Source organism: Syngnathus typhle, linkage group LG4 (genome assembly GCF_033458585.1).
Source record: "Syngnathus typhle isolate RoL2023-S1 ecotype Sweden linkage group LG4, RoL_Styp_1.0, whole genome shotgun sequence".
NCBI lineage: Eukaryota > Metazoa > Chordata > Actinopteri > Syngnathiformes > Syngnathidae > Syngnathus > Syngnathus typhle.
Window position 1 is genome coordinate 15,077,787 of NC_083741.1, and position 24,694 is coordinate 15,102,480.

The following is a 24,694-nucleotide window of genomic DNA, read 5'->3' on the forward strand; positions in this document are numbered from 1 at the left end:
TTACAGAAAAAGGAAGCAAGGAACGACTGCAAGCAATAGATTATAAAATAAATCGCAGTGATTAATATTCATAAATTATTGTGTTGTCATTTAGTGCACTAAAATATGTTTTTGTTTGTTCTGTTTATTTTGTCTTGCACATTGTCACATCTCATCAGAATACAGTGCAAACACGTACCATTGCGGAATTGTGAAACAGGATAGAGAGAGGCCCCACTTATCTTGTCCTTCATATATCACTGATTTGAATAATTAAAAAAAAAAAACTTATCATATCCTGCCCCGATTCCAACCAATGAATCACTAGATCACCTGAGAAATTAATTCTTTTTTTGTCGCCCACAAAATATCAGAGTCAAATCTCAAATCGTATACAAAAATTATACATTTTAAATATACAATTATAAATATTAGCATTATTTACTATGTGCATCAAAATTGAGCCATCCAAGCCACGTGATCAAAAACGTCTGGCGTGTTTGCGCAATCGTGACGTCATTACGTACTCCGAGCTTCTCACCGTGGCCGTGACTGCCCTTCATCCGTCCACATCCTACCAGGCTCGACTTCCCTTAAGCACGCAGAAATGGCCCTGCTCAAGTCTACCAAAGTGTTCGTCTGTTTGGGAAACATTACCCCGTCACTCGGGGTAATGTCCGCACGTAACAGGTAAAAAGTAACGTTGTGTTAGCTTGCTACAGCACTATGTTTTAGCTACAAAAGTAGCATGCTAGCTTGCTTGGCTTCATTTGGATACAATATTGTCAGTCGCATTGACGGAAGCTTGCTTCCCTTTAGTTAGCCGCATACTCTGGCGAGCTAACAGTCAGGGGTCATTGGGTGACAGCAGGCCTTGGCATAGGAACTGTGGGCTTGCTTGCGCCTGGCGCTTTTGGCGTCATGTCTCGAGAAGTCTAAATTGAACATGTGCCAATTTGGCATTTTAAATGAACTATGTTGTTAATGAAATCCAGCAATCGCTGTCATTTTCCGTAAAGCCTATACACAGGGATTAGTGTTTAGAGTAAACATGTACATGGTGATATTTTGGTGTAAAATTCACTAAAACTGAATAATTTGATTGTTGTTCAAGTATGTGTTTAGTGAGTCAAAAAATTTAAATGATCCATATCGATTTTAACGAATGCAAATTCTCCTTTTAGTTCGAGCTAAATCAGCGCACCCTGATTGGCTCTTTTGGGTCTCTTTCCGTTTTTGATTGGTTCAACTGTGAAGGCGTTGCCCACGCAAGTCAGATATATTGAATGTGTGTTTTAGTATATAGATTATTATTCATTACATTTTGTTATAGTACAAAGTTTATTATAGTTCTGTTATACAGAATAAATCGTTTTTGTTTGCATTTTTCATTGTACAATCTGTGGATGTACATTTTATATTATGCCAGCCTGTAATTGTTTGCGTCGGTGTTTTTTCCTCCGACTTTATTATTGTGTCCGTTTCTAATGATACATTTTAAATTCTTAAAGAATACATATTTTTAAGTGGATCCCATACGTGGGATTTTCTTTGTTTGTAGCAAAAGAAATGACCTTATGGTGTTCTTTGGTCTATTGATCTCTGATAACTTGTGTGTTTAAAAGCTGAAGTTCAGGTGTTCAAAGGTTCTATGCATCACTTGAAATGTGTTATTCATTTGCTCTCCTGGTTTCTCATGAATGCCATTGAGAAAGCACTTACAATATATTTAATAGCTGCACTGACAAGTGATTTGTATATGCAGGGATTTTGCATATAATTAAGTCCTTCCACATTACCATTTTGATAATTTATTATGATGAAGAGGTACATGGAGACGACTGCCCTTTGCAGAGATTTTGTTCCTAATTTTAGCTGCAAAGTTAAAGAGGGTTTACAAAGTAGAAGAAACTTGAGACCAGCCATCTTACCATGGAACTGTGTATGTTGTTTTCAAAACAAATATTTATCTCTATCCATATAAAAAAAATCATTTATTTCAGTTGGGTGGCATTTCACTATTGTCAATTTATAGAATAAAATAAATAAATCCAAAATTTATGGAATTCTTGAAACGTTGTGTCTATTACTCACATGTTCTTCACGTGCTTCTATGTCAGCGTGCTCTCCTTAGTTCACATGGTTCTTAATCTTGGGCGTTACATGTCACAGTTATTACATTAGCATGATCAGTGTGACATAAAGCTCTGAAGTACTTAGGTTTGGACCTTGTATGTTTGCTTTCGCATAATGGATGTTTTGTCATGTGTCCAAGCAGTTCTTGGTGGGGTGGAGTGCAGATGGGCCCCCCTGATCCTATCCTGGGGGTCACTGAAGCCTTCAAGAGGGACACCAACCCCAAGAAGATGAACCTCGGGGTGGGAGCTTACAGGGATGACCAGGGCAAGCCCTTTGTCCTCAGCTGTGTTCGCAAGGTAAGACAAACTTATGGTAATGCCTTCGAGGCTGCACGTTTTTGTTTTGGGTTGCTTCATGTATCCGCTCTCTGCTATGTTCTTCAGGCAGAGGCCTTGATTGCAGCCAAACAGCTGGATAAGGAATATCTTGGCATTGGCGGTTTGGGAGACTTTACCAAGGCCTGCGCCCAACTTGCTCTTGGCGCTGATAATGAAGTCTTGAAGAGTGGAAGGGTAAGTTAGACTGTGTGTGTACGCTAATTCACCACGGGGGTGGTTGGTTCACCTTGCAAACTAGTCATCTCCCACCAGAATATCACTGTCCAGACCATCTCCGGAACTGGATCGCTGCGTATTGGAGCTAACTTTCTGGTAAGAGGCTTTTGTCCATCAGCCCAAGCGAACAGTAAGGCAAAGTCAGGTAACCTCATTGGTCCTTTTTGTCCTAGTCTCGGTTCCATGGTGGTTCTCGTGATGTGTACTTGCCCAAACCCTCCTGGGGTAACCACACGCCCATCTTCAGAGACGCTGGAATGCAGCTCAAAGCTTACCGCTACTACGACCCCTCCACATGTGGCTTTGATTTCAACGGTGCTCTGGAGGACATTTCTGTAAGACCATAACAGTCAGTTCTTAAGGAAATGGAATTATATTTTGCAAACAGGCGGGCGTGTATTCTTGTTCAACTCACTTTATTTTGGAGTTAACATGCCTGCTTGACCTATTTAAAGTGTGACTAATCCAAAATGGTTCATTGTTTTCTACAGAAAATCCCAGAGCAGAGTGTGATTTTGTTGCACGCCTGTGCCCATAACCCCACCGGTGTGGACCCCAAGCCCGAACAGTGGAAGGAGATGTCTGACATTGTGAAGGTGCGTTTTCCTTCTCTTATTAAATGTCATTTCATACATACACACGTGCATACTCATCTTGCAATCAGCATTCGTGATGGTTCCAAAGGCAGCAGAGATAACCACACACTGTTCAACTTTTATTGACTCTTCTTCTATCTGTCTCCCGCCCTTTTCTTTCTCACCTTATAGAAGCGCAACTTGCTGGTGTTTTTCGACATGGCCTATCAGGGCTTCGCGAGTGGTGACATTGATCGCGACGCCTGGGCTGTGCGCTACTTTATTGAGCAGGGCCACAACATTCTGCTGTCCCAGTCCTTTGCTAAGAACATGGGTCTCTATGGTCAGTGTCAGTCCACTACAGCAGGGTTCCACAAGTACTTTTCATATGAGTTTAAAAGCTGACTTCAGCATCGTATTAGTTCTGATTTTATATCCAGTGCTCGCTTACTGTATTGCCATTCATCGATTGGCTTATCACTATTTTGTAAGAATGCCAGCAAGTACCAGCAAGTGTGGTTTAGAACAAAGCCGACATGCTGAAACCAGTTGATCTGCTTAGGTTGTTGTATTTGCGTTGCCAGGTGAACGTGTGGGAGGCTTTAGTGTGGTGTGTAAGGATAATGAGGAGGCAAAGAGGGTGGAGTCCCAGCTCAAGATCCTCATCAGGCCCATTTACTCCAACCCGCCAATGAACGGTGCAAGAATTGCCACCACTATTCTTAACACGCCAGATCTGCGCGCACTTTGGTAAAAAGTTGTTTGGTTGTCATACAGAAATCATGTGATACAAGTCTTTGTGTTTCTTCATGCTGAGCCGCTTGCTAACTACTGTCATCAATGTGTGCATGGCAGGCTGGAGGAGGTCCACGGGATGGCCAATCGCATCATCAAGATGAGAGAACAGCTAGCGGCCGGCCTGAAAAAGAACGGCTCCACCCACAACTGGCAGCATGTCATTGACCAGATCGGCATGTTCTGCTTCACCGGCCTCAAACCGGAACAGGTACACATGCGCAGGGGTGGATTTAATTGTAAAAGATGTATATATATTTATCGTCAATATAGTCTTAATCGTAGTCATCTTACTAATGCATAGACTAAAAAAAAACAGGTGTTCTTTATGACCTCGAATCATCTCTTCCAGGTTGAACGCATAACAAAAGAGTTTTCCGTGTACATGACCAAGGATGGCAGAATCTCCATGGCAGGCGTGTCCTCCGGCAATGTGGAATACCTAGCCGAGGCCATTCACGCCGTTTCAAAGTAGAGCACATCCCGCTGGGAGAGTAGTAACAGCCTAGCGGCGGGCGAGGTTGAAGAGATTTGATACATCACTTGCCACCTTTATTCATTTCTAGGTATACAGATGGACATTCATCACCCCGCTGTTAAAGTGGTTTACTTTTTTCTTTTTTCCTTTCAAAACGATGTCATTAAAACAACAGAATCCCCCTGCTAAACTGTTCAAATGATCCAATGTATTGACGTTGGGCTGAGCGAGATATCTATTGTAATCTTATTTATTGTATGGAACAAAACCGACTGCTGTTTTGGCTCACTCATTTCCAAACCCTCAAGGTACTATTTAGATTTTAGACAATAATTTCAAGTCCAAGTGAAGGTCTGTATTGGTTTGCAAAAGCATGTGTAAATGTGTCCCCTTTTTTTTTTTTGTAGCACTTTATTCAAACTAAAGCACTAGGACTTTCACGATTATGCCGGCATTCTTTTTGTCATTGGTAACAAAATTATCTCTTGTCTGATTAGTTCATCACTTGACCTGATCAGTCATTCAGTTGTTTTCTGTATTGTCACTCTTCTGCATTGAAATCATCTGTCTCTTATCTAGTTCTTTTACATCTTTTGAACAAATATCAACTCTTGTCGTCTGTTGGCGAGCAGTAGTTTGAGTCAGTCTTGTCATGCATATATCCTCAAAACAGTCATGCGAGTCAAGATACGAGTTCTGTAGGGAAGTCGGTGATGTATTATTACTTTTTTCTTAAACCACAGAGATACTTCATTTATTTTCTTTTTTTCTTTCACAGGTTTTCAGAATAGGGTTTTACATTCGATAATGGTATAGTTGTCTTAATTTGGGTGATAAAAGAGGAAGTGTCAGTCATATACATCATGAAGATGTGAGCATTGAGGGCATTCGAATGTCAGATGTTACCATTTGCCTCTGTATTCTGGACTTTAAAACATTGATCATGTGCGTTACAGAAATACAATAAATCATGATAAAGTTATTCAGTTCCTGTGATTGTTTTTTTGGTGTACTTCAATGAAATGTGACCAAGTAAGTAATATTACAGCCCAGTTGCTTTATACAGCTGACAAATGTGATCAGCATTCTTGTGCAATTGAACTGTCTGGATAAAGAGTCAGATAAACAAATTTGGTTCCTCTGTAGAGCCAATTTCTAAAAAAGTGTTCTATCAATTTACTTTAGTAATAAATGTGCTAGATTCCAATGAGATGTTATGGGCATCTTTAAATAACTGATCAACATTCCTTTAGAATGATTACTCTGTTCTTTAAAAATAAATGTTGAAAAAATAATTACTAGTATAAGAAAGTCATCTTCCTAGTTTGCTTTATTGTATTACGATACCTAGACCTTCATAACATCTTAAACGCCTTTCCATTCTATTTTAAAGACAAATTGCAGGCCAAATGTGAAATAAGTGGGATAAAACAGAGCTAAAGGATATCGAGTAAATAACTACATTTCCCACAATCCTCAGTCACGTGATTAGGCATCACGTGCTCCTCGGTCTTGTATGAGGGTGCCGCACAGTCTATTTGACTGCCATGGTGCAGTTGCAGTCGAGGCACCTGGACAACAAAAGGTATCGTTTCCTAGTTCTTCTCCGAATCTATCCTCGTCGGATATGGTCTGAATCAGTGCAGACTACTATTGTATTTTTTTTTCCTGTGAATGAACGCAAGGTAGCTAGGTGTGCTAACACGAGTGGTGATTGAAAAACAAACGCACTGACAGTCATGCATTATTTGTTACCCCATCATTTTACATTGTCACGCCAATGACACGCTGATCGAATCATTTAACCTCCTTTTAGTGTCACGAACTCAGGAGTTTCTGCTTAGAATAAACCAGAGTAGATTGCTTGACCTCATGTCCAATCTAACGTTTGCTTGTCATCCACATCTGTCTGCAGATATTACCGAATGGATCCTATGCACTAGTTTGTGGAGGTACGTTTTCTGTGCTCTCACTAGTTCTTGTGGCAATTTCTTGTATTTGTTTACGTTTATACTTTGACACAGTAAACAAATGAAGAGATCTGCAAAAATGTCTCTATTTTAAATTCTGTGTACTGCTCACAACATAAGTCCCCGAAATTGAAATGCTTTCATTCGAGCATTTATTTCCAGAAAATGATAAATGGCCAACATACCAAATAAAAGGTCTTGTGTATAATGTATGCAAAATTTGTAAAATGTTATTTGAAAGAGAAAACATCTATTATTTTTATTCAGTTTAATTGAACTACTGTTGATCAACAAATATATGTGTGTGTGTATATAAAAAAAAAAAAAAAAACTTTTTATATATATATATATATATATATATATATATATATATATATATATATATATATATATATATATATATATATATATATATATATATATATATATATATATATATATATATATTTCATTTGACTAACTCAACTTGTGGGCCCATTATTTGCTTTGACTTGCGAGAGCACCTGTGAACTCAACTCAACTCGCTTCACACAATAAGCAGAGTGAAAACAAGAAAAAAGATGAGAAAAGACAAAAAGTTTACTGTCAAACTAGTATGAGGAAAAGCGGTTTGAAAGATGAATGAATGCTATTGCTTAAAAGTGTGACTCTTTGCTGCCATAAAACAACACTTCAGTCATCCAGATAACCTTTTATGTATGTTCTTGTGGGAGTCTAAATGTAAACTGTATTGAATTCCAGATTACCAAATGGATCCAAATGCTCACTCATAACTATCACGTCCAAACATTGCGGGAAAACATACAGGATTTATCGGCCCCTTTCCTGCAACAATCAGCATCCATATTTTCCTGAAGCTGGATTCAGACAATTGGAGACTTGACGACGGTGCAATCCCTGAGCTTGTGCCAATTGACTCATGGCCATTAACACCGATAAGGACGATTGGGGAGGAGTTGGCAGCAATGACTCTGGAGAGCGAGCGTGGCTCTTGCAGAGTCCCAGCATGGACTCGGAGCAGCATCTGGAATCGGAGAGGTCGACCGGCAGCGTGTCGTCCTTGGGAGCGGTCTTCATCGTGGTGAATGCGGCTTTGGGAGCGGGTCTGCTCAACTTCCCGGCAGCCTTCAATATGGCAGGAGGGGTTGTGGCAGGAGTCTTGCTTCAAATGGTGAGGTTAAATGGGTATGTATCAGTGACAACCTTAGTTGCTTTCTGAGCTGGGATTTGAGTGGAAATTCACAAAATACTTAATAGGAATAATTTGATCAGACTCGATGGCCATTTCAATCCTTACAACATATCGATGTCAATAGATCAATGCAAAAAGTGTAACTTGTGCAAGATTTACCACAAGCGGAGTTAAATAATGTTGATATCCTATTATATGATTACATATTTAGAATTGGGGTGATTATAGCTCCCAACTACCAGAAACTCCAAATTAATTTATACATCCTTATTTATCTTCAATTTCTTTACCATTTTTCCTCACTTCATTGGATGTGCATAATTTCAACATGCCCTATACCCAATATTCTGTTAACTGGCTGAATTAGACTAATTTAAAAAAATATTTCTACATAGTTTTACTGTCCACAGCAATTTCAGTCATTTTCTGTATTCAATTTTTATCATATCAAACTCTCATAGAGATCTATCAATTCATTAAAAAAATAAAAAATGCAAAATATATTTGTTGAACAACACAGTTGGCCTGGTAACTCACTTGGGTTATGTTGCTAAATTAAAGTCTGGCATGTGGTCATAAAATGCTAACATGAGCTAAAAATGTTCCCGCTGTCAGCAAGCTCACTTGTTTTGCTGCTTGCATGTCCAATATATGCTTGCAGGTCATTTATAAAAAAAAAAAAAAAAAAAACCCCGTCTGGGCTTGACAAATATGCATTTCTAGCAGCTGAAGTTCAATTAAAAATGTATTGACTCAAAAAGCTGACTTTTGCTTTTTTTTAATTGAGCTACTAAAATAAGGATAAACTGGGCTATGATACTCTAAATTATTGAGCGCCTAAATAAGAAATGTAAAACATAACTTTCGATTGTTGATATTTGGCAATTTAAACGGTCTTGAAACAATCCAAAATATAAACCATCAATGAATGATGATGATGATGATGCTCCCTTTATTTTTCAGTTCATGCTGATCTTCATCATCACTGGTCTGGTGATTTTGGGTTACTGCTGTCAGGTTAGTGCCACGCACTTCAGTCATTCTGTTCATTTCTTTTACTCTAGTGGAAGTGCATTATTATCATGATTATTATTAAGTTCTATCCGTAGTCGCAGAATGCCTAGATCGGCATTATTTGCTCAGACTTGCACTTCCCGAATGACGCACTTACTCAGATGATCACGTTTTCGTGTTTGCTTACGTTTGAGCCACATCAGCACACACTAGCATGTTTGAGAATATAGGAGGAAGCCATGGGGAGAACATGCAAACTCCACAGATGAGAATCGAACCCCACGATTCCACTGTGCTAACCCTCAAAATTCGACACTGTCCATAACAAGAGCCATAACTCAAATAAGGGCCGAATAGTTTTGGGGGGGGAAAAAAAATAGCCTTCAAATATTCAACATTGCAGCCTCCATCTCATCAGCAACTTTGATTTCCTCAGGTCAGTAACGAGAGCAACTATCAGGAGGTGGTTCGAGCCACCTGCGGAAAAGTCACGGGAGTCCTTTGCGAGGTGGCCATCGTGGTCTACACGTTTGGCACTTGCATCGCTTTCTTCATCGTCATCGGAGACCAGCTGGACTGCCGTGAGTAAACCCCCCCTCAGTTTATCAAACAACTATCGAACCCGCCGCTGTCTTTAAGAGTCTCCCGGAATGAACGCGCGCTGCCAAAACTGGTCCGAACAGAAAACGTGACGGTTGATCTGATCACTTGACTAAACATACCACCATAATGATGATAAATGGATGAGTACATGTGTGAAGTCTACCGAGACGCTGTTACAGTCCCAGAGGCCTGCCTTGTTTTGCCGTTGCAATTAGCTGAGTCAATTCAAGGTCCATGCACGAGTACGTTCTTTCTTGACAATTCACCGTGCAAGTTGACTGAAATTCAAGTTTATAAAAATCAGTCTTCAAAGATTAGTCTCACTTATAAACTTGTAGTTGACCTAATGTTGTCTACTACATGGATGGCCCTTGCATTGGATTATTTTTTATTTTTTTTCCATTGCTCCGATGGAAACCAGTCGGAGGATTTATTTAACATCAAATACAAATATTTGATGACATAACAACTGCATGTTGCTAGTAAGCCCAAATCATGTATTTGTTGACAGTTGTGTGCCACTGGTCCTAGTTGCGACATGATAAAATTGTGCAAATGAACAAGTATCACTTTTTCTCGCCATTTAGCTTTTGAACATCAAATGTTAGTCATCCAATTATTTTGTAGACCGAGTTGGACGACTGGTGATGCATCACATGGAAGAATAACACTGTACTTCCCTCGCTCGCGGAAAGTCAATATTAGCGTTGCATGCAAATGTAAAGTGTCGAGTATTAGTGTTGATAACCCCTAGCAAAAATGTGACGCGTTTGCCGATGAAAGCAAAGGGCACAATGGGCAGAGGTGTCTCTCATGTGACCATGTCATGTGGCGCTTGGTCCAAAAATGCTGACAGTGGCTAAATTTGTCTCGCGCTTGCTTTTTGAAATTAGACTCTGGCCTTGCGTGGCCTCTTTTGCTCCGTGACTTTTTACCTGCGCCATTCATCTGAAATAAAACTTTTTTTTTTTTTTTTTCCTTCTTACAGTGGTGTTCCATGACGGCTCAGGCAGTGGCTTGTGGTACACCAGCCGCAAGTTTACCATCGTGGTCACTGCAGTTTTGGTCATTTTGCCGTTGTCCATCCCAAAAGAGATTGGCTTCCAAAAATATGCCAGGTATTGCACAACGTCTCTCTTCATAATTTGCTTACCTCAGCTAAAGAGCTGACCTTGTTCTGGCTTTTTGCAGCGCATTGAGTGTGATGGGTACCTGGTATGTTACCATTGTGGTGATTGTCAAATACATCTGGCCCGATAAAGAAATCATGCCGGGGATTGTTCCCAGCAGGTGAGGATGCCACGCCCTTTATGACAGGTCAAGTCCTTGCTCCATTTAAACATCAGTTAGAAAATACTGCAGCAGTTTAGCAAGGGGGATACATTCCAGACCATTTAAAAAAAAAAAAAAGGTTTTACCTATTTCACAAACTTTATAAACATTTTTTGAACAGATATTGCTAGCATAAATTGTATCGGATCGTCATCTTTCACGGCACTCATGGTCACCGTACAACATAAAGAAAAAGAAGCGACTTGAATTTAATGTTTTACCCGGTGGTGGAGTTACGGCAAGTTTATGAGTCACCGATTTCTTCAATTATGGTCCGGTCAACATATGACAGAATAAACCCTTACGTTGGTGATGGGCAAAATAAACAAAAAGGAACACCCAGAAAAAAAGAAAAATAATGTTATGCTATGATAAATATTTGCGGGTGCACAAGCCCAAAATGGCTGGGAACCACTGCTGTACACTGTAGGGAAAAGAAAATGCATTTTTATAAATTCTGTGTTTTAAATTCCATATTGTTTTTGTTGCAGTTCCACCTGGACTGCAGTTTTCAACGCCATGCCAACTATCTGCTTTGGGTTCCAGGTACTATTTTAGTTGTCATTTAAATTCATGAAAAACATTTTGTCTTCTTGAATTTGAAAGGAAATGAATCACTGGTCTTTTTCTTCACAGTGCCACGTCAGTTGCGTGCCGGTGTTTAACAGCATGAGCAAGAAAGCGCTCAAACCCTGGGGGCTTGTTGTTACGCTCAGCATGATTATCTGCCTCTTTGTTTACACAGGAACAGGTACGGTTTTCTCAAAGTCACTTCAGGTATATTGACATATAAAACGGTAGTAATAAGCAGTGTGAATATGTGGGTGATGTGCTTTGCTACACATATATATTTCTTAGGGTAATTTCACAAATGTAGTGTTGTAGCTCTGAGATTTTTTTAAAATTTTTTTTCAAATGTCCTTCTCTCCATTTGGTCAGGTGTTTGTGGCTTCCTGACATTTGGTTCCAGTGTCAGCCAGGACGTGCTGATGTCATATCCACCCAACGACATCGCCGTGGCGATCGCCAGAGCGTTCATTATCGTCTGCGTGGTAACCTCGTACCCTATTTTGCATTTCTGTGGCAGGTAAAAAACAATTTGAATACATTACATAGATTCAAAATCGTTCAGCCAAGTTCCTTGTTATATTTTCTGTGGTAGGTACCACCATTCAAATGGCTGTTTTTAAGGTTGCCAAGCAGTAGGCTCATATCATCCATGGTGTTTGGGTTTCTAACAATCACTCCCATCTCGCTGTGTTTGCAGGGCTGTTATTGAGGGTCTGTGGTTGCGCTGGCGGGGCGAGCAGGTGGAGGTGTGCGTGCGTCGCGAGCAGAGGCGGCGGATCATGCAGACCATTCTGTGGTTCGGCATCACCCTCGTTCTCGCGCTCTTCACGCCGGACATTGGACGTGTCATCTCGCTCATCGGAGGATTGGCAGCCTGCTTTATCTTTGTATTCCCAGGTATACCCCCCCCCCCCCATCTTTGTCCTGTTTGCAGTGTTGTGCGGCTTAATACAACACCGTAATGTTTGTGTCTTTGATTTGAAAGGTTTTTGTCTCATCCAAGTCAAATTGTTGGAGACGGACAGTCGATCTGCCAGGTGAGAGCTTCGGTCTTTCGTTAATCTCATTAGGACACACATGACTAATACTGATCTTGCCATTATGTTTATGGAAAAATGTTTATGGCACAATTATCAACACTTTGGAGAAGACCCTTTTCTGTTCCCAGTAATAGTAGTTTGCAAATGGGGTATACAAAATAAAAAGCAATGAAATGTCAGAACATTTCTTAAATTTTTTTGAAGAAAATTACAAAGCTAAATCTGGTTGAAAATTTAAGATTACTGCTCCCTACCTTAGTTTTGTGCCAGTTAAAAGCTCCTATGAATTTGTATCAATCGGTATGAACCTGCTCAAGTCTTTTTCCAACTCAACAATATGGGACAAATATTAGCTGTTCTTCACAGATGATAAATAATTTATAACTGAGAACTGATAAATTGTCTTCCTGTAATCGACTTAAAAGGTTTATAGGGCAACAGAAAAAAAGAAAAGGTGTTATTTAGTAATAAGATAGTGGCCTGCAATGCTATGCTAAGTGTTTATTATGAATACACAAAGTGTTACATACAGGGCAACTGTGTTTAAATAATGGACAGTGATTCAAATTAGGTGTTATCGGTGCTTTCATTCCCAGCTGGCACGGACTGGTGATCTTTGGTATCATCATGGTTACCCTCGGAGCTTTCATCTTCGGCCTGACCACGACTAATTCCATCATACAAGATGTCATCAGCTAAAGGGAACATTTCTGTCCCGGCCTGTGGACATTGTTCTACACTGAGTAAGACTTGAGAGAAGCTTCTCACGACTCTTTTAATTAGTTTGACCTCCACTTGACTTCACATTTGTACTACAGTGCCAAGGGTGAAGATGTGTGAAGATTTCCCAGATTACCAAATTCCATGATGTTAATCTGCATTTGAAGTAGTTTTTTTTCCAAAACTGTTCATCCTGGGACCAGGTTTACAAGGGATAAAGGGACCTTGTATAGAGAAAAGCTCACAATGAAATAGTGAGGTTGGTGGATATAAATCCAACCAATTTGTACATTTTAAACTGCATGTCAGAGTGAATGTTAATCATTGAAGAAGCGCAGCGGTTCAGTCATCAAAGTCCAGGCGAGAGACTGTTTGCAATTCAAAATTTGATGGATTTGCACTCTCTGAGGTTTTAACTGGGTAATGTTCATTCTTCGACAGTCGTCTCTTAATTCTATCATATTTGGGCAGTTTTAGCACAAAACTAAATAACTGGGGGGGGGGGGGGGGGCTGGTGAATAGGTTTCTTTGAATGTATGCAAAAGCTTAGCATTTATGAAGCCATAATACAAGATACCAGTGCACGATTCAAGTATATTGACTTAAATCGTTGCTTATTATAGTTGTAATTTTGCTGAGGCTCAAACCAAAGCTTGAGATTTTCTTTTCGAGCTCCTTTGACAAAAACACTCAACACTACATACGGCCAGTGGAATTAGGCTGTACTTTTCAAAGCAATATTTTCAGTTATAGTATGGTCTGAAAGGGATTTTTTTTTTTACATTGTGTATCCAAAGAAGGGAAAATGAAATTTGTGTCATATTTTGATTATGAACTTTCTTTTTGGTGCTGCAGTTCATTGAATCACATGAATAAATAGCTGCAATAATGATTTTGACTTTTTTCCTCCCCAAAATGCACATGTTGTCTAACATGGCAAATAAACCTGAAAATGAAAACAATTTTCCACAATCTTTTCTTAAAAATGCTATTTTAATGAAATCAAGTTCAGCATTATTGACAGTCATCTGACATGACTGAAAAGTGCAAACTTTGATTGCAGTGTTACGAATTCATTTCGGCACACAATTCAATTTAAGTAATTGAGAGTAGGACACTTATTTTTCTTTGCACCGTGCCTGAACAAATATTATTTGTTCTGTATAACACAGCCCAAACGCTGCAGTGTGCTCTCTAAGACAAGAAAATTATCAAAATAAATTCCCAACAATCCTTTCCCTCAAAATCCAAATTCCCTGAAAAAAAGGTCACGAATGCACATTGAGCAATTTTGATCAAGATTCAGTAATGGCCATTTGTTAGGAATGACTGGAACATTTGAAGCGCTGGACCTGGAGCCCACTGTGGAACCATATGACCCGCACCCTGGAAACACAATCAATATTTGAAGTTCCCCACAAATACACAAACTCTATCATCTTTGTTTACCTTTACTGTCAGGAAAGTAACATTTCCATACTGCTGGTAGAACCCTGCGACCTGTTTGTCAAGGTACCAGGGTTGGTACCTCGTAGTGGCCTGGAAACAACATTGTTATTCGATTTGGGCAAGTCACATATCGCTGACGTCGGGCGCCACGTTTGTCGTTACCTCTATGCCGAGGTCTTCCACAAACCACTGATCTCCCAGGAAGTTACAGGCCATGTCTGTGTCCCCGTTGTAGACAAGTGCCCGAAGGCCAAAAGAAAGCAACTTTAGATAAACGTCCTTCACTGATGGGTACAGGTTGGTGTAACCTCGCCCAACGGTCTCACTACACAAGACAAGAAGCGTTAGGATTAATATAAGACAATCACTGACCACCCCCCACTGCATCAAGCAAAAACAAAAAAAAAACAAAAAAGCTCAAATTTGTTTATGTCAATACATTTACAAATGTAAGGACGGACACTACCAGCACAAAATGATGCATAATGTTTTTTTTCCCTCTTATTCACAATTGGTGTTTTAATGCAAAAAAAAAACATTATGTACTATTAGATTAGGTTATTTCTGTGGCTAGAAATAAACGGTATCCGGTGACCAGCAGGGGGCGCTATTTACTCAAAAGTAAACATTGAGTAGCATTACAGTTTATTTCTTTTCATGAAACATGAAAGGTAGAACCCCAAACCCACCATCAACAAATTAGAATTAAACATAAGAAACAATCAAAATGATTTTCAAAACAAATAGGTAGAAACTGGCCGCCCCAAAAAGACTTCTGATTTTGTGTGGTGTAATACACATTTTGAATAGAAGCACATTATGAATACATTATGCCTTACAGCCATCCAGTAACAATGGATTGAATATTAGCTTTGCTTTAACTGCTGTTAATATAATTGGACAAATTGTTGTGGTCCTGAAACAACAACCCCCCCACCTATCTGAAATGAATGACAAAAAAGAACTTGTAATGCAGTGCTTTGGCGCTCTAGCATACCTGCACAGGTCCCACGGTGGCAGCATGTCAGGAATATGCAAGGCCTTCCTCACGTCGCCCCTGTTGAGCCAGTTGACTTGAGCCGTACTATTAATACACGGGGGGACCTCGCCCAGGGAGATGGCCCATGACGGCCCCTCTGAAAGCTTCCCCGCAAACGTTTTAGTGACGATCCCCGTTTGTTTACAACTGCGTGGTGAAGAAAAAGCCCGGGTATGCTCACCCTTACATCGTTGCTGCGTTTGCGGTAGTTCTTGAACAGGTGACTCATTGCCCTCTCGTAGGCTGGGTGAAACCCGCCGCGACCCTCGCAGTTCAAGTAAAGGGCATACTCGTTAAGGCCGCTGTTGTAGACTATATTAAAGGCCACGCTGACCTGTAGGGAGATCAAAACAAAGGCAGAGGACGACTTGATATTGGTCGCTCATGTGGCAAGATTGACATGACGTACCATTGTTTGGCATTTTGACGAAGTGGAGTTGGAGAAGTCGCATCTTTGTTCCTCGCAGCAATAATTGTTTAGATCTTGCCACAACCTGCGCATAACGCACCGTGTTAACAATTGCGACCACCGATACTCTTTGTTGATAAATAGTTGTACTCAGTTTGAAACGTTGTATCGGTGCATTCTTAATCTATGTGACATGTCTATGAGATGTAGTCGACCCTTAATCCAAACATAAACTTACTCTTGACCAAAGAGGCCATGGTAGTAGGCAAAATATATTAAAGCCTGATCATTGAGTGCATAGCTGCTGAGACCATTTCCCACAGCAAAGCCCTAGGACAAAAAAAAAAAAAAGTATATGCAGTAGTTATAATGTCGTTTTGTTTGGTGTCCTCCTCCGTAGTGATGCAAGATCATTCTAGATGAACAATCTCACCTTGAATTTGATTGAGTCATTTCCTGCAGCGATGCGCAAGCTGAGGGTTGGCACATAAATTCCACCGTAACTTTCTCCAAAGATAAAAAAGTCATTCCGAGTGAAGCTGGGAAACTTTGCGAAAAAACTCTGCAGTGCTTTGTAATTGTCCTCAGCGACCTAAACAGGAGACGTAAAAGGTTGTCTCTCGGCTTGAAGTCAAACAATCGTTGAGGAAAGTCACCTGATCATCATCCGTGGCGTAGTCGCCGTCATTGGAGTAGGAGTAACCAACCCCTGCCGGAGATTCTAAATAAAGCACGTTTGCGATCCTGTTCCAGCTGAAAATGTTCTCGTACAAAGTGGCTCCGTTGTCTCTTACCTGAGAGGAAATTCAACAAAGTCACTTCAGCCAAGTGTTGCTGCCACTTGTACAACCTGTAGGCATGCTCACGTGGAAGGGTCCATTCTCTGATAAGAATCCATCAAGCGAGCTGCAGCCCGGGCCTCCATTGAGCCACAATACCAGGGGGTCATTGACTGGGTCCCGCTGTGAGGTCACAAACCTGCACGAGACCCAGATCACCTACATTTACATTCAGTTATGTCAAACAAGTCAACATGTTGAATAGGGACATTCAAGAGTGACTCATTGAAAGTGATAACAAGTAACTAATACCACTAGTACTATTGATACATAGCATTTCTATTAAACTAGTGACAAATGAGACATTTAAATTATTTCTGGCGAAACAATGTCTCTGGAACGCAATCCTAAATCAAAATTTCACTTTTTAATACTTAGTTGCAAATCCTTTGCAGTCAATTACAGCCTGATGTCACTACTAGTCCTGTTTTGATTTGTCAAGTACTGTATTTGGTTACTTGGTTATATTCAAAACAATATAATAACACGAATGTAATCACGTGACAACCAGGTGACCTGATTCTGAGTGTGTTTTGTGTTGCTGCTCACCAATAATGAAGAAATTTGCCGGGTCTGGCCTGGACGTATCCCGAAAACTGACGGAAGTTGGGTTTGAACGTCAAGCCGGGGAGGTCACTCACTTCGTCGGGCGCATAATGAGCCCACGAGCTAAGCCCGAACCCGGCTAATATGGATAAAAATAAGACCAGCGGGCGGCCATTGGCGTCCATCGTAAGACCCCAACGATGATTTACCGAAGGGGATGAATAGAGCGGAAGACAAGCTTGGTTTTATACAGGCGCGCGTGACTTCCTTATAAAACAAGTCACGTGACGGGGCAGCTTCGTCACGTGAACTATGCATCGATTGTAGGTGCTGGATTTCGCAATCTTTTACATTAATTTAGCAACTTTCCGCCCAGAACCACAAAGCAAAACTTCGAGTAACTTTTGACTTTTAGATACAATTACAATTATTCATTATTATTATTATTATTATTATTATTATTTAGATACAAATTTGATCAAGTACAACATTCAGGTAGTAAAACATAATTTTTTCAGTTTCGGAATGGACGCAAATTAATTTTAACTTGAAGTTTTTATCAAAAATAGTAATTTTTATTTTTATCATTTTTCACAATTATTTATTATTTTTTTTTTTTTAAATTTGGACGTAGGGAACTAATTTTATTTGATCTTATGCAAAAAAAATGTGAATAATTATACATTGTTGCAGAGGGCACTCAAATGTTTTAATAATATTATTGCGAATTTACTTTTGACTAATACAACCAAAGCATACGAATATGTTCTTCAGTAGTCTGCAACGTAGATCCCATTCATCAACCCCCAAGATATAATAATTTGCATTCTAACAAATAGTTGTGTACACGGTACATGATTGTATTCTTCTTCCAGTCGAGCAACTGCTGTCCTCTATTGGTAGGTTTGCGCACCAAGCTTGTTGCCAAGGCAACACATGTTTGAAGCAGTTCCGAATTACGCTTCTTCATTCTGCAAACGTCATCTATAAACCATGGTGAGCCAAAGTTTGTCTCTAGTTTGCCTTGAGAATTACGATAAACTAGATGAATGCGCTGCTTTTGCTTTAGGGCATTCAAGCAAAATGAAATGTTTTCTTTAACATGCTAACTTTTTCCAGCCGCCTAAAAAGAGCTCGGGTAAAAAGTCAGCCAAGGTCAAGTCTGCTGCACTTATAGATGGACTCACCAAGGACGAGCTGTCCAAAGAGCAGGTCAGAATGAAAGCAATGATGAATAAATGCATCATCTGTATGTAAATTTGTCAATTGACACTTTTTAGGGTATTTATTCATGAATAGCATTGGGAAGGCACAGCTGGTGGATGTCGTGCCGTGTGTGGTGCGTTATGGGACAAAGGTGTTAATGCTATTGCAATAAAATTGATATCTGAATTCCAGATAATAGAACACATAGCCGTCCTACAAGAGGAGCTGGAGAGAGAGCGGGAAGAGAGAAACTACTTTCAGCTGGAGCGAGATAAGATCTACTCCTTTTGGGATGTGACCAAGAAGCACTTGGAGGAGGCTATGGCTCAACTTAGAAATGAAGAGAAGAAGATTGAGGATGATGAGGGTCGCCACCTTGTTGAGATTAAAGTAGGTGACGGCAAATCTTGATGGAGAAGTCAGCCAAGAATCAGCGTCACCTTCCATCTATCCATTTTCAATAGCACTCATCCTTTGAAGGGTCACGGATGAGCTGGAGTCCATCTTGGCTGACTTTAGCATCATCTTAACTTCCCGTGAAAAACATTTCCTACCCCATTGCAATATCTTGTAAATCTGCATTTCTCTGTGATACCAGGTGTACAAGCAGAAAATGAAGCACCTGCTGTGTGAGCACCACAACACCATCTCTGAGCTGCAATCAGAGCGTGTAAAGACTGCTGAGGCGATGGAGAAAGAACAAGCCCAGCTGGAAAAGGCGCTTCACAAGAAGACGGCAGCCATTAGGAACGATACACACAAACTTGACATTGAAAACCTCATCATTGAGCTGGAGCAGGTGAGAACCATTTTTTTTAAGCAACTATCATGTGCATTTTTGTTAAAATGACACAATTGGTTCAATGGTGCATTTGTCTGCAGGAACACAACAAAGAAGTGGCCAAATCCCAAAAAAGCTGGGAGGATCAACTGGCAGGTAAACCTCTAAGAGCTCACAAGCTGATTGCATTTGCATTTTACCTGTACAATAAAAATCATGGAGCTCTGCTTCAAACAGTGAAAATCCACAAATAATTGACGCCCCTCTTTGTAGTTGTGTCTAGATGCGACAAGAGACAACAAAGCCCTTAAAATGGAGGCGATAAATCATGCGCCCACCGCTTACTAAGCTCAATCAACTGGCAAAGACATTTCCAGCTGGGGGTTTCACATTTTTTTGCAGATTGCCGTCATCAGAAACCATGTGCCGTCATTTCACACCATGAAAACTAAGCACGGATGAACAAAATGTTCATGATCATGATGCTAGCTTGCATCATCTGAAACAATTTGCTACCAAACATTTATCATGATGTTATTTATAAGAGCATCACATCACTTTGACTGTTGACTACGTCATTTGTGTTCTCTCCATCAGCTATGTTCATGCTCATCATTTTTATGAGATAGCATACTAGCATAATTAACATATGCACAAGACATCACACATGTACAGACAGAAATGTGCACAAACGGCACAGTATTGCATTATTCAAATCATCTTTTGACATTTACGCACCTTAACAAACAAATTGTAATGACAAAATAGACTGCGCAGGATATTTCGTAGTTGCATCGCGAAAAATGGAACTTTCACTTCTGATATTTAAGGACCACCAACAAAACAAGACTGTCAATCACGATCAATAAATTAAACCTAACCAGTGTAACCACTACACCAATAGTCCACTAGACGGTGCCAAAGTACTCATTAGATTACTTTGACCCTGACCAAAAACAATTAATAGCCAAGATATTCGGCGAACAACAGGGGATCGATTTAAAAAAAAGATGGATAGATTATCTATCTTTATCCGTCTAACGATTTAACTTTGTCATTTCGTGCACACACTTGAGTAGAAACGGAGGCCCGCTACAAGGAAAAGCTGGAACTGTTGCAACGGGAGCTGGTCATCATGAGGAACAAGGAAGTCCTCGAACAAGAAGATCAGTGGAACAGTCACATCAGCGCTGTGAACAGAAACCACGATGAAATATTTGACGAGGCACTCACTCTTCTCAATCAAACCCTGGAACGAGATTTGTATCACAACGATTCATTGAAGGTAAGCACATTTATCTGATACCATTTCAAATGATATCCTTTTTACGACAGTGATTTTATGAAGAACTTCTTATTTCAAGAGCTTCTTTTATGAAAGAAGCATAATCCAGTGGCCATTAAGTTATTTTGATGTCTCTGCCTTTCAGCATTGGTTCACAAATAAACAATTGGGAATACTTCTTTATAAGTCATTAAGCCACCTATCCTTGCTGTTGTCTCCTAGAAACAAATAGAAGATGCAGAGATGAAACAAAATGAAAAGGAAAAGCGCCTGGCTCGGCTTCTACCTGAAAACGAGCGTCTCGATAAGCTTCTACTCGACGTCCAGGAGAAAACTACCGAGGTTCAAAGAAAAATGAAGAACCCCATCCGGAACGAGGTTCTGTTCTTTAAATTCTGAATATTGTGTTTGGCTATTTCATATTGAGTGGCTTTTAAAGTATGTTGTTGCAATCAGCGGCTTGATGTTGAGCTTTCAATAGGATGCCAAAGAAAGGAGAAAAGAAAAGGAGCTCAGAGATCAGGAACAGAAATTAGAGCAACTCAAGCAGAAATTCAGCGAGGTAAAGAAAAAATAAATAAATCAAAAGCAAAGTGTTCCCTCTGATGAGCCGCTTGCATGAATGTGATTCTAGCTCGAGCGGGAACGAGACGAGCTGCGTGCTACCCTCGCTCAGAAAGTTGAGAGGGCTCAGAGAGAAGAGGATGAGAAGAATGCAAAGCTGGAAGAGAAAGTAAAGGACATGACGGACGGCTTGGCCAAGACGCAGGCCAAGCTCGCCGCTGCGCTCTCGGTCTCTAACGTAGACCAAACTGTACTCAAAAGCATCACAAGCAGCGTGGAGGTACCTACCTCCTTTCCCATTTAAGGCCTATGCAGCTATCAACACTTCTGTCCTCCCCGTAGCTAAACTAATCACAAGTTTTATCAGTACCCGTACAATGTAATTCAAAATCGCCACAGTTATAATCCCGATTAATCGATTAATAAGTTATCGGCAGCATGTCGTACCAGCAAGCGGCCGCTCTTATATATATATATATAACCATTATTTGCGTATAGATCGAGTTCTTTGTGGTACGTTAAACTTTTATTAAATTTTATTAAATACTTTATTTATTAATAAAAAGAGAACTCCCAGGCCGGTGACTCTGCATGGAATTTAAATCTGACTGAATGTATTTAATATTTCAGTGTTTTTTTCTTCTCTCTCACAGGAGATGATTGACTCCAGCAATAAATCCATTGAGGATTTACAGCACAAAATATCTCAAATTTCCAAGGTTAGTTGATCTTTTGCTTGTTTGCTGAAAGTGTTCTTTCCAACAAAAAAGTGATGCGCGTTTTATGTATTTCTGTTCATCTGGCAGGCCCGTAAGGATTTACTTCTGCGGTATGAGGCAAAGCAAAGAGATCTTGGTGTCCCTGTGGAGGAACCTTGTGTGACATATTCAGCACTTAAAAATAAATATTGGGTGTATAATGAATTTTAGATATAAATATTCAAATGTTTGACAGCTAATCCCACTTTGCCCGATTTCGGTTGACTAGTTGATGAGTTGAAGTAAATTTAGAACTATCGAACCATCAAATATTTCCTTTGTCATACATCACACTACTATTTTTGCCAACCTACCTTTTGTGACAAGATAGAATGAACCAAATCTTATTTTCCCTCACGAGACCCTATGGGATGTTAAAACGGAAGGAAATTGTGGAGTTTGTAACTCGCTCTGTGTTAGTTAATTCCACTGGGTCCTCCAGCTCACACAAAACTCATTGAAGCACGCCTCCATGGAGCTTACTGAGTTTGCGCCCTGAGAAGAGAAAAGCTGTTGAGCGCATAGAATTGGTGCTCTGGAATAATCAAAATTCAGGGCAGTGGTCTATAAATTGACTCAACCTTTATTGAACCAGGGCGTATATTTCACATTATTTTACATTACATTTCCATGACAAATCTCACAGCACACCACCAAGCAAAAATGTCACAGACAGTACATTCTACACTTTGCCACTGCTAGCTTCATGTTAACGCAATGAGAAACTCGATTGACTTGCTTACGGATAGCATCTATGTTGCAGTGTTATTAGCAGTGTTACCCTTTAAATAACAATAACAGTCATATATTCTTTATTTTCTGTCAACAGTGACCGATATTAGTGCCGTACTGAGGAGCTTGAGCCCGTTTCAATGTACAGTCTGTCTTATACTGCCCCCAGGTGGTCAAGGTGGGCACACCACAAGTGCCACTAGCCATTCTATTGCTACAAAGCGTGACAAAAACGGTTATATCCTATTTTGTAATTTGTATGTTTTTTGTAAAGTACAATATTATAGAGTGTTATTTTGTCATTAAAAACATTAGTCCATTGGTTTTTCCGTTCATTTGAATGGGATAAAGATTATTTGAGATTGCGGATGAACTAAAGTCACATTTTAAGGTACCATGGTACTAAATAACGTTCATCTTGTTTTAATTTCCTCACAGATCGACTTGCTGGGTAATGTGAGGCTATTAAGTAAAACACAAAGCAATCATTCTGTTGTGGATAGCCACTGGTTAATTGTGCCATCCAGATGAACCCCAGTATGATTCCTTCATTCTTTAAGACATGTGCCTTTTTATTTCTTCTTAGTAAAGGTCAAATAAGAATGACCTTTTTGACTCTACTGAAACAGTATCCAGCTTTGTAAAATGGTTGGCTTTTAGATGAAGCCTCTGTAGATGTCACCATGTTTGAGTAAAATCATGTTTCCCGTCTAGTATGGCACTTTTGTCACGTCTTGGTTTAATCTCCAAGGAAGTTGAAGTGTCACGTTAGATGATTGCAGTCACAAGTTCTTTGAAGATGCTACGTCTATTAATAATGCGTCATAAATACAGTGATGGTTAGGTTGACATCGCTGGGACTTAAAACCTTGGAATGAACCCAACCAAGTCTTCCAATCTCAACATCTAGTTGGCAGTGAAGCGCCAGACGGGCGGGGCGGATCCAATTGCGCATTGTATACCCCTGCGGCGAAACGATCCCTGGCGAATCGTGCGATTGCTGTTCCTTTTAGTATTAATAATACAAGAGGACTTTATTGTCCCAGTGAAACACAGTATCATACTGTGACAACAAGCAGAGTGAGGGGGTCCTCTAAGGTTTCGGGGACCGGCAGACTTTAGGACTCGGGGGAGCTGCCTGCTCTTACCTTTGCATAGAGCTCAATTGTAATAATGTTAACTGAGTCAGAGCGTTGACAACCTGCTTAGTCTTGTTGGCCCGCACCACTCGGGTCAACACTACACCCCCAACAAAGCCAAACTCCCACGGTGAGCCCCCTGCTGATAGACAGCTCAATGAGGAATTAGTCAGCAGGAGACCTGATAGACAGGGATGGAGCTCCTGGACGAGATTAACTTCATCCAGATTTTTACTTGGTGACCTCTTAGAACTCGGCTGACAAAGCATTGTTGTCCATCAAGTTACCTAACCATGTTAGAGGTATCGATCCCGCTTCTCACTTTTTAGGAGATACATCTATCTGTCTGTACCCTCTGCGCTCAAACCATTGCTACCAAGTAGGAAGGTTCAAGGAGAGTGAAAGTATTGTGATACCACAACACTGAAGATGGTGCAACTCACTTGATACTTCAACAACTGAAAAGTTCCACGGTGAGTTCTTTAACTTCTTTTTTTTTGTAATCGCAAATGTTTTGAAAAAATTCTCTTTATTTTCAATGTGAACGTGTGATCTGAATCAGGGAAACTATTTCTGTGTGTGTGTATATATATATATACGCATATATATACACACACACACACACACACACAGAAAGATAGAACAGACAAATGAGAGAAAAATGTAATTTTCCATATCTCAACTGTCACTGTTGAAGCAATTTCTGTGTGGGTGTGTGATGTTTTGAAGAAACTGGAAAATGACTTTAGAAAATAGTGAAAGATGTTCGAACATGATTGCTAAAAACGTGCGAACACTGAACTAAGTCGATGGACTGAGTTGCGGAGCTATATTATTAGTAAACAGTTTTTCAGCATTTCAATATTTGTTTTAAACTTTTGTTTTTTTGACCCGAGCATCTATCTTCATCCATGATCATAGATGCCTCATTTTATATATGTTTTTTTTTTTTAACCACTCATATTCAGCGTGGTTGTTGAGAACAC

The 24,694-nt window shown here is 40.0% G+C and overlaps 4 protein-coding genes across 6 annotated transcripts; 3 read left to right on the plus strand and 1 right to left on the minus strand.

Moving 5' to 3' along the window:
- The first annotated feature begins 491 nt into the window (after positions 1–491).
- On the plus strand, positions 492–5,502 carry LOC133152905 (aspartate aminotransferase, mitochondrial). Of its 2 annotated transcripts, none has more exons than XM_061276878.1 (10): positions 492–669; positions 2,255–2,414; positions 2,502–2,630; positions 2,709–2,768; positions 2,846–3,007; positions 3,164–3,268; positions 3,440–3,590; positions 3,832–3,997; positions 4,103–4,253; positions 4,395–5,502. In XM_061276878.1, exons 1-10 carry the CDS (start codon positions 587–589, stop codon positions 4,515–4,517), a joined length of 1,290 nt encoding a protein of 429 aa, XP_061132862.1. In that variant the 5' UTR covers positions 492–586; the 3' UTR covers positions 4,518–5,502. The 2 variants fall into 2 exon arrangements, with proteins under 2 accessions (XP_061132862.1, XP_061132864.1); XM_061276880.1 differs by having other exon boundaries at positions 493–669; positions 2,258–2,414.
- A 933-nt stretch (positions 5,503–6,435) lies between these two features.
- slc38a7 (solute carrier family 38 member 7) lies at positions 6,436–13,923 on the plus strand. The gene is made up of 12 exons (XM_061276590.1): positions 6,436–6,472; positions 7,232–7,661; positions 8,646–8,699; positions 9,133–9,272; positions 10,274–10,417; positions 10,491–10,589; positions 11,123–11,177; positions 11,268–11,382; positions 11,571–11,718; positions 11,899–12,098; positions 12,187–12,238; positions 12,838–13,923. The coding sequence occupies exons 2-12, from the start codon at positions 7,410–7,412 to the stop codon at positions 12,938–12,940; spliced, it is 1,362 nt and encodes a 453-aa protein (XP_061132574.1). The 5' UTR covers positions 6,436–6,472; positions 7,232–7,409; the 3' UTR covers positions 12,941–13,923.
- A 12-nt stretch (positions 13,924–13,935) lies between these two features.
- si:ch211-122f10.4 (cathepsin A-like) lies at positions 13,936–17,535 on the minus strand. Of its 2 annotated transcripts, none has more exons than XM_061276589.1 (11): positions 17,247–17,535; positions 16,725–16,836; positions 16,515–16,652; positions 16,292–16,450; positions 16,097–16,188; positions 15,859–15,943; positions 15,637–15,783; positions 15,408–15,553; positions 14,573–14,735; positions 14,411–14,500; positions 13,936–14,347 (listed from the first exon to the last, which is right to left on the minus strand). In XM_061276589.1, exons 1-11 carry the CDS (start codon positions 17,426–17,428, stop codon positions 14,264–14,266), a joined length of 1,398 nt encoding a protein of 465 aa, XP_061132573.1. In that variant the 5' UTR covers positions 17,429–17,535; the 3' UTR covers positions 13,936–14,263. The 2 variants fall into 2 exon arrangements, with proteins under 2 accessions (XP_061132573.1, XP_061132572.1); XM_061276588.1 differs by having other exon boundaries at positions 15,631–15,783; positions 17,247–17,534.
- A 607-nt stretch (positions 17,536–18,142) lies between these two features.
- On the plus strand, positions 18,143–22,878 carry gas8 (growth arrest-specific 8). Its single transcript, XM_061277081.1, has 11 exons — positions 18,143–18,239; positions 18,363–18,455; positions 18,642–18,839; positions 19,048–19,248; positions 19,332–19,386; positions 20,310–20,515; positions 20,738–20,893; positions 20,997–21,077; positions 21,150–21,359; positions 21,733–21,798; positions 21,886–22,878. The coding sequence occupies exons 1-11, from the start codon at positions 18,237–18,239 to the stop codon at positions 22,006–22,008; spliced, it is 1,392 nt and encodes a 463-aa protein (XP_061133065.1). The 5' UTR covers positions 18,143–18,236; the 3' UTR covers positions 22,009–22,878.
- Positions 22,879–24,694: the final 1,816 nt, after the last annotated feature.

What these genes read in the sequence shown, in the direction of transcription:
- LOC133152905 (XM_061276878.1), top strand. Translation starts at nt 587, where the DNA reads ATGGCCCTGCTCAAGTCTACCAAAGTGTTCGTCTGTTTGGGAAACATT. An exon ending in GTAATGTCCGCACGTAACAG is followed by an intron (nt 670 to 2,254) that starts GTAAAAAGTAAC and finishes CATGTGTCCAAG; the next exon opens with CAGTTCTTGGTGGGGTGGAG. An exon ending in AAGTCTTGAAGAGTGGAAGG is followed by an intron (nt 2,631 to 2,708) that starts GTAAGTTAGACT and finishes ATCTCCCACCAG; the next exon opens with AATATCACTGTCCAGACCAT.
- slc38a7 (XM_061276590.1), top strand. Translation starts at nt 7,410, where the DNA reads ATGGCCATTAACACCGATAAGGACGATTGGGGAGGAGTTGGCAGCAAT. An exon ending in TTTTGGGTTACTGCTGTCAG is followed by an intron (nt 8,700 to 9,132) that starts GTTAGTGCCACG and finishes TGATTTCCTCAG; the next exon opens with GTCAGTAACGAGAGCAACTA. An exon ending in GGCTTCCAAAAATATGCCAG is followed by an intron (nt 10,418 to 10,490) that starts GTATTGCACAAC and finishes GGCTTTTTGCAG; the next exon opens with CGCATTGAGTGTGATGGGTA.
- si:ch211-122f10.4 (XM_061276588.1), bottom strand. Translation starts at nt 17,428, where the DNA reads ATGGACGCCAATGGCCGCCCGCTGGTCTTATTTTTATCCATATTAGCC. An exon ending in CATGGCCTCTTTGGTCAAGA is followed by an intron (nt 15,944 to 16,096) that starts GTAAGTTTATGT and finishes CGTTATGCGCAG; the next exon opens with GTTGTGGCAAGATCTAAACA. An exon ending in CGTCAAAATGCCAAACAATG is followed by an intron (nt 15,784 to 15,858) that starts GTACGTCATGTC and finishes ATCTCCCTACAG; the next exon opens with GTCAGCGTGGCCTTTAATAT.
- gas8 (XM_061277081.1), top strand. An exon ending in GCCACCTTGTTGAGATTAAA is followed by an intron (nt 18,840 to 19,047) that starts GTAGGTGACGGC and finishes CTGTGATACCAG; the next exon opens with GTGTACAAGCAGAAAATGAA. An exon ending in TCATCATTGAGCTGGAGCAG is followed by an intron (nt 19,249 to 19,331) that starts GTGAGAACCATT and finishes ATTTGTCTGCAG; the next exon opens with GAACACAACAAAGAAGTGGC.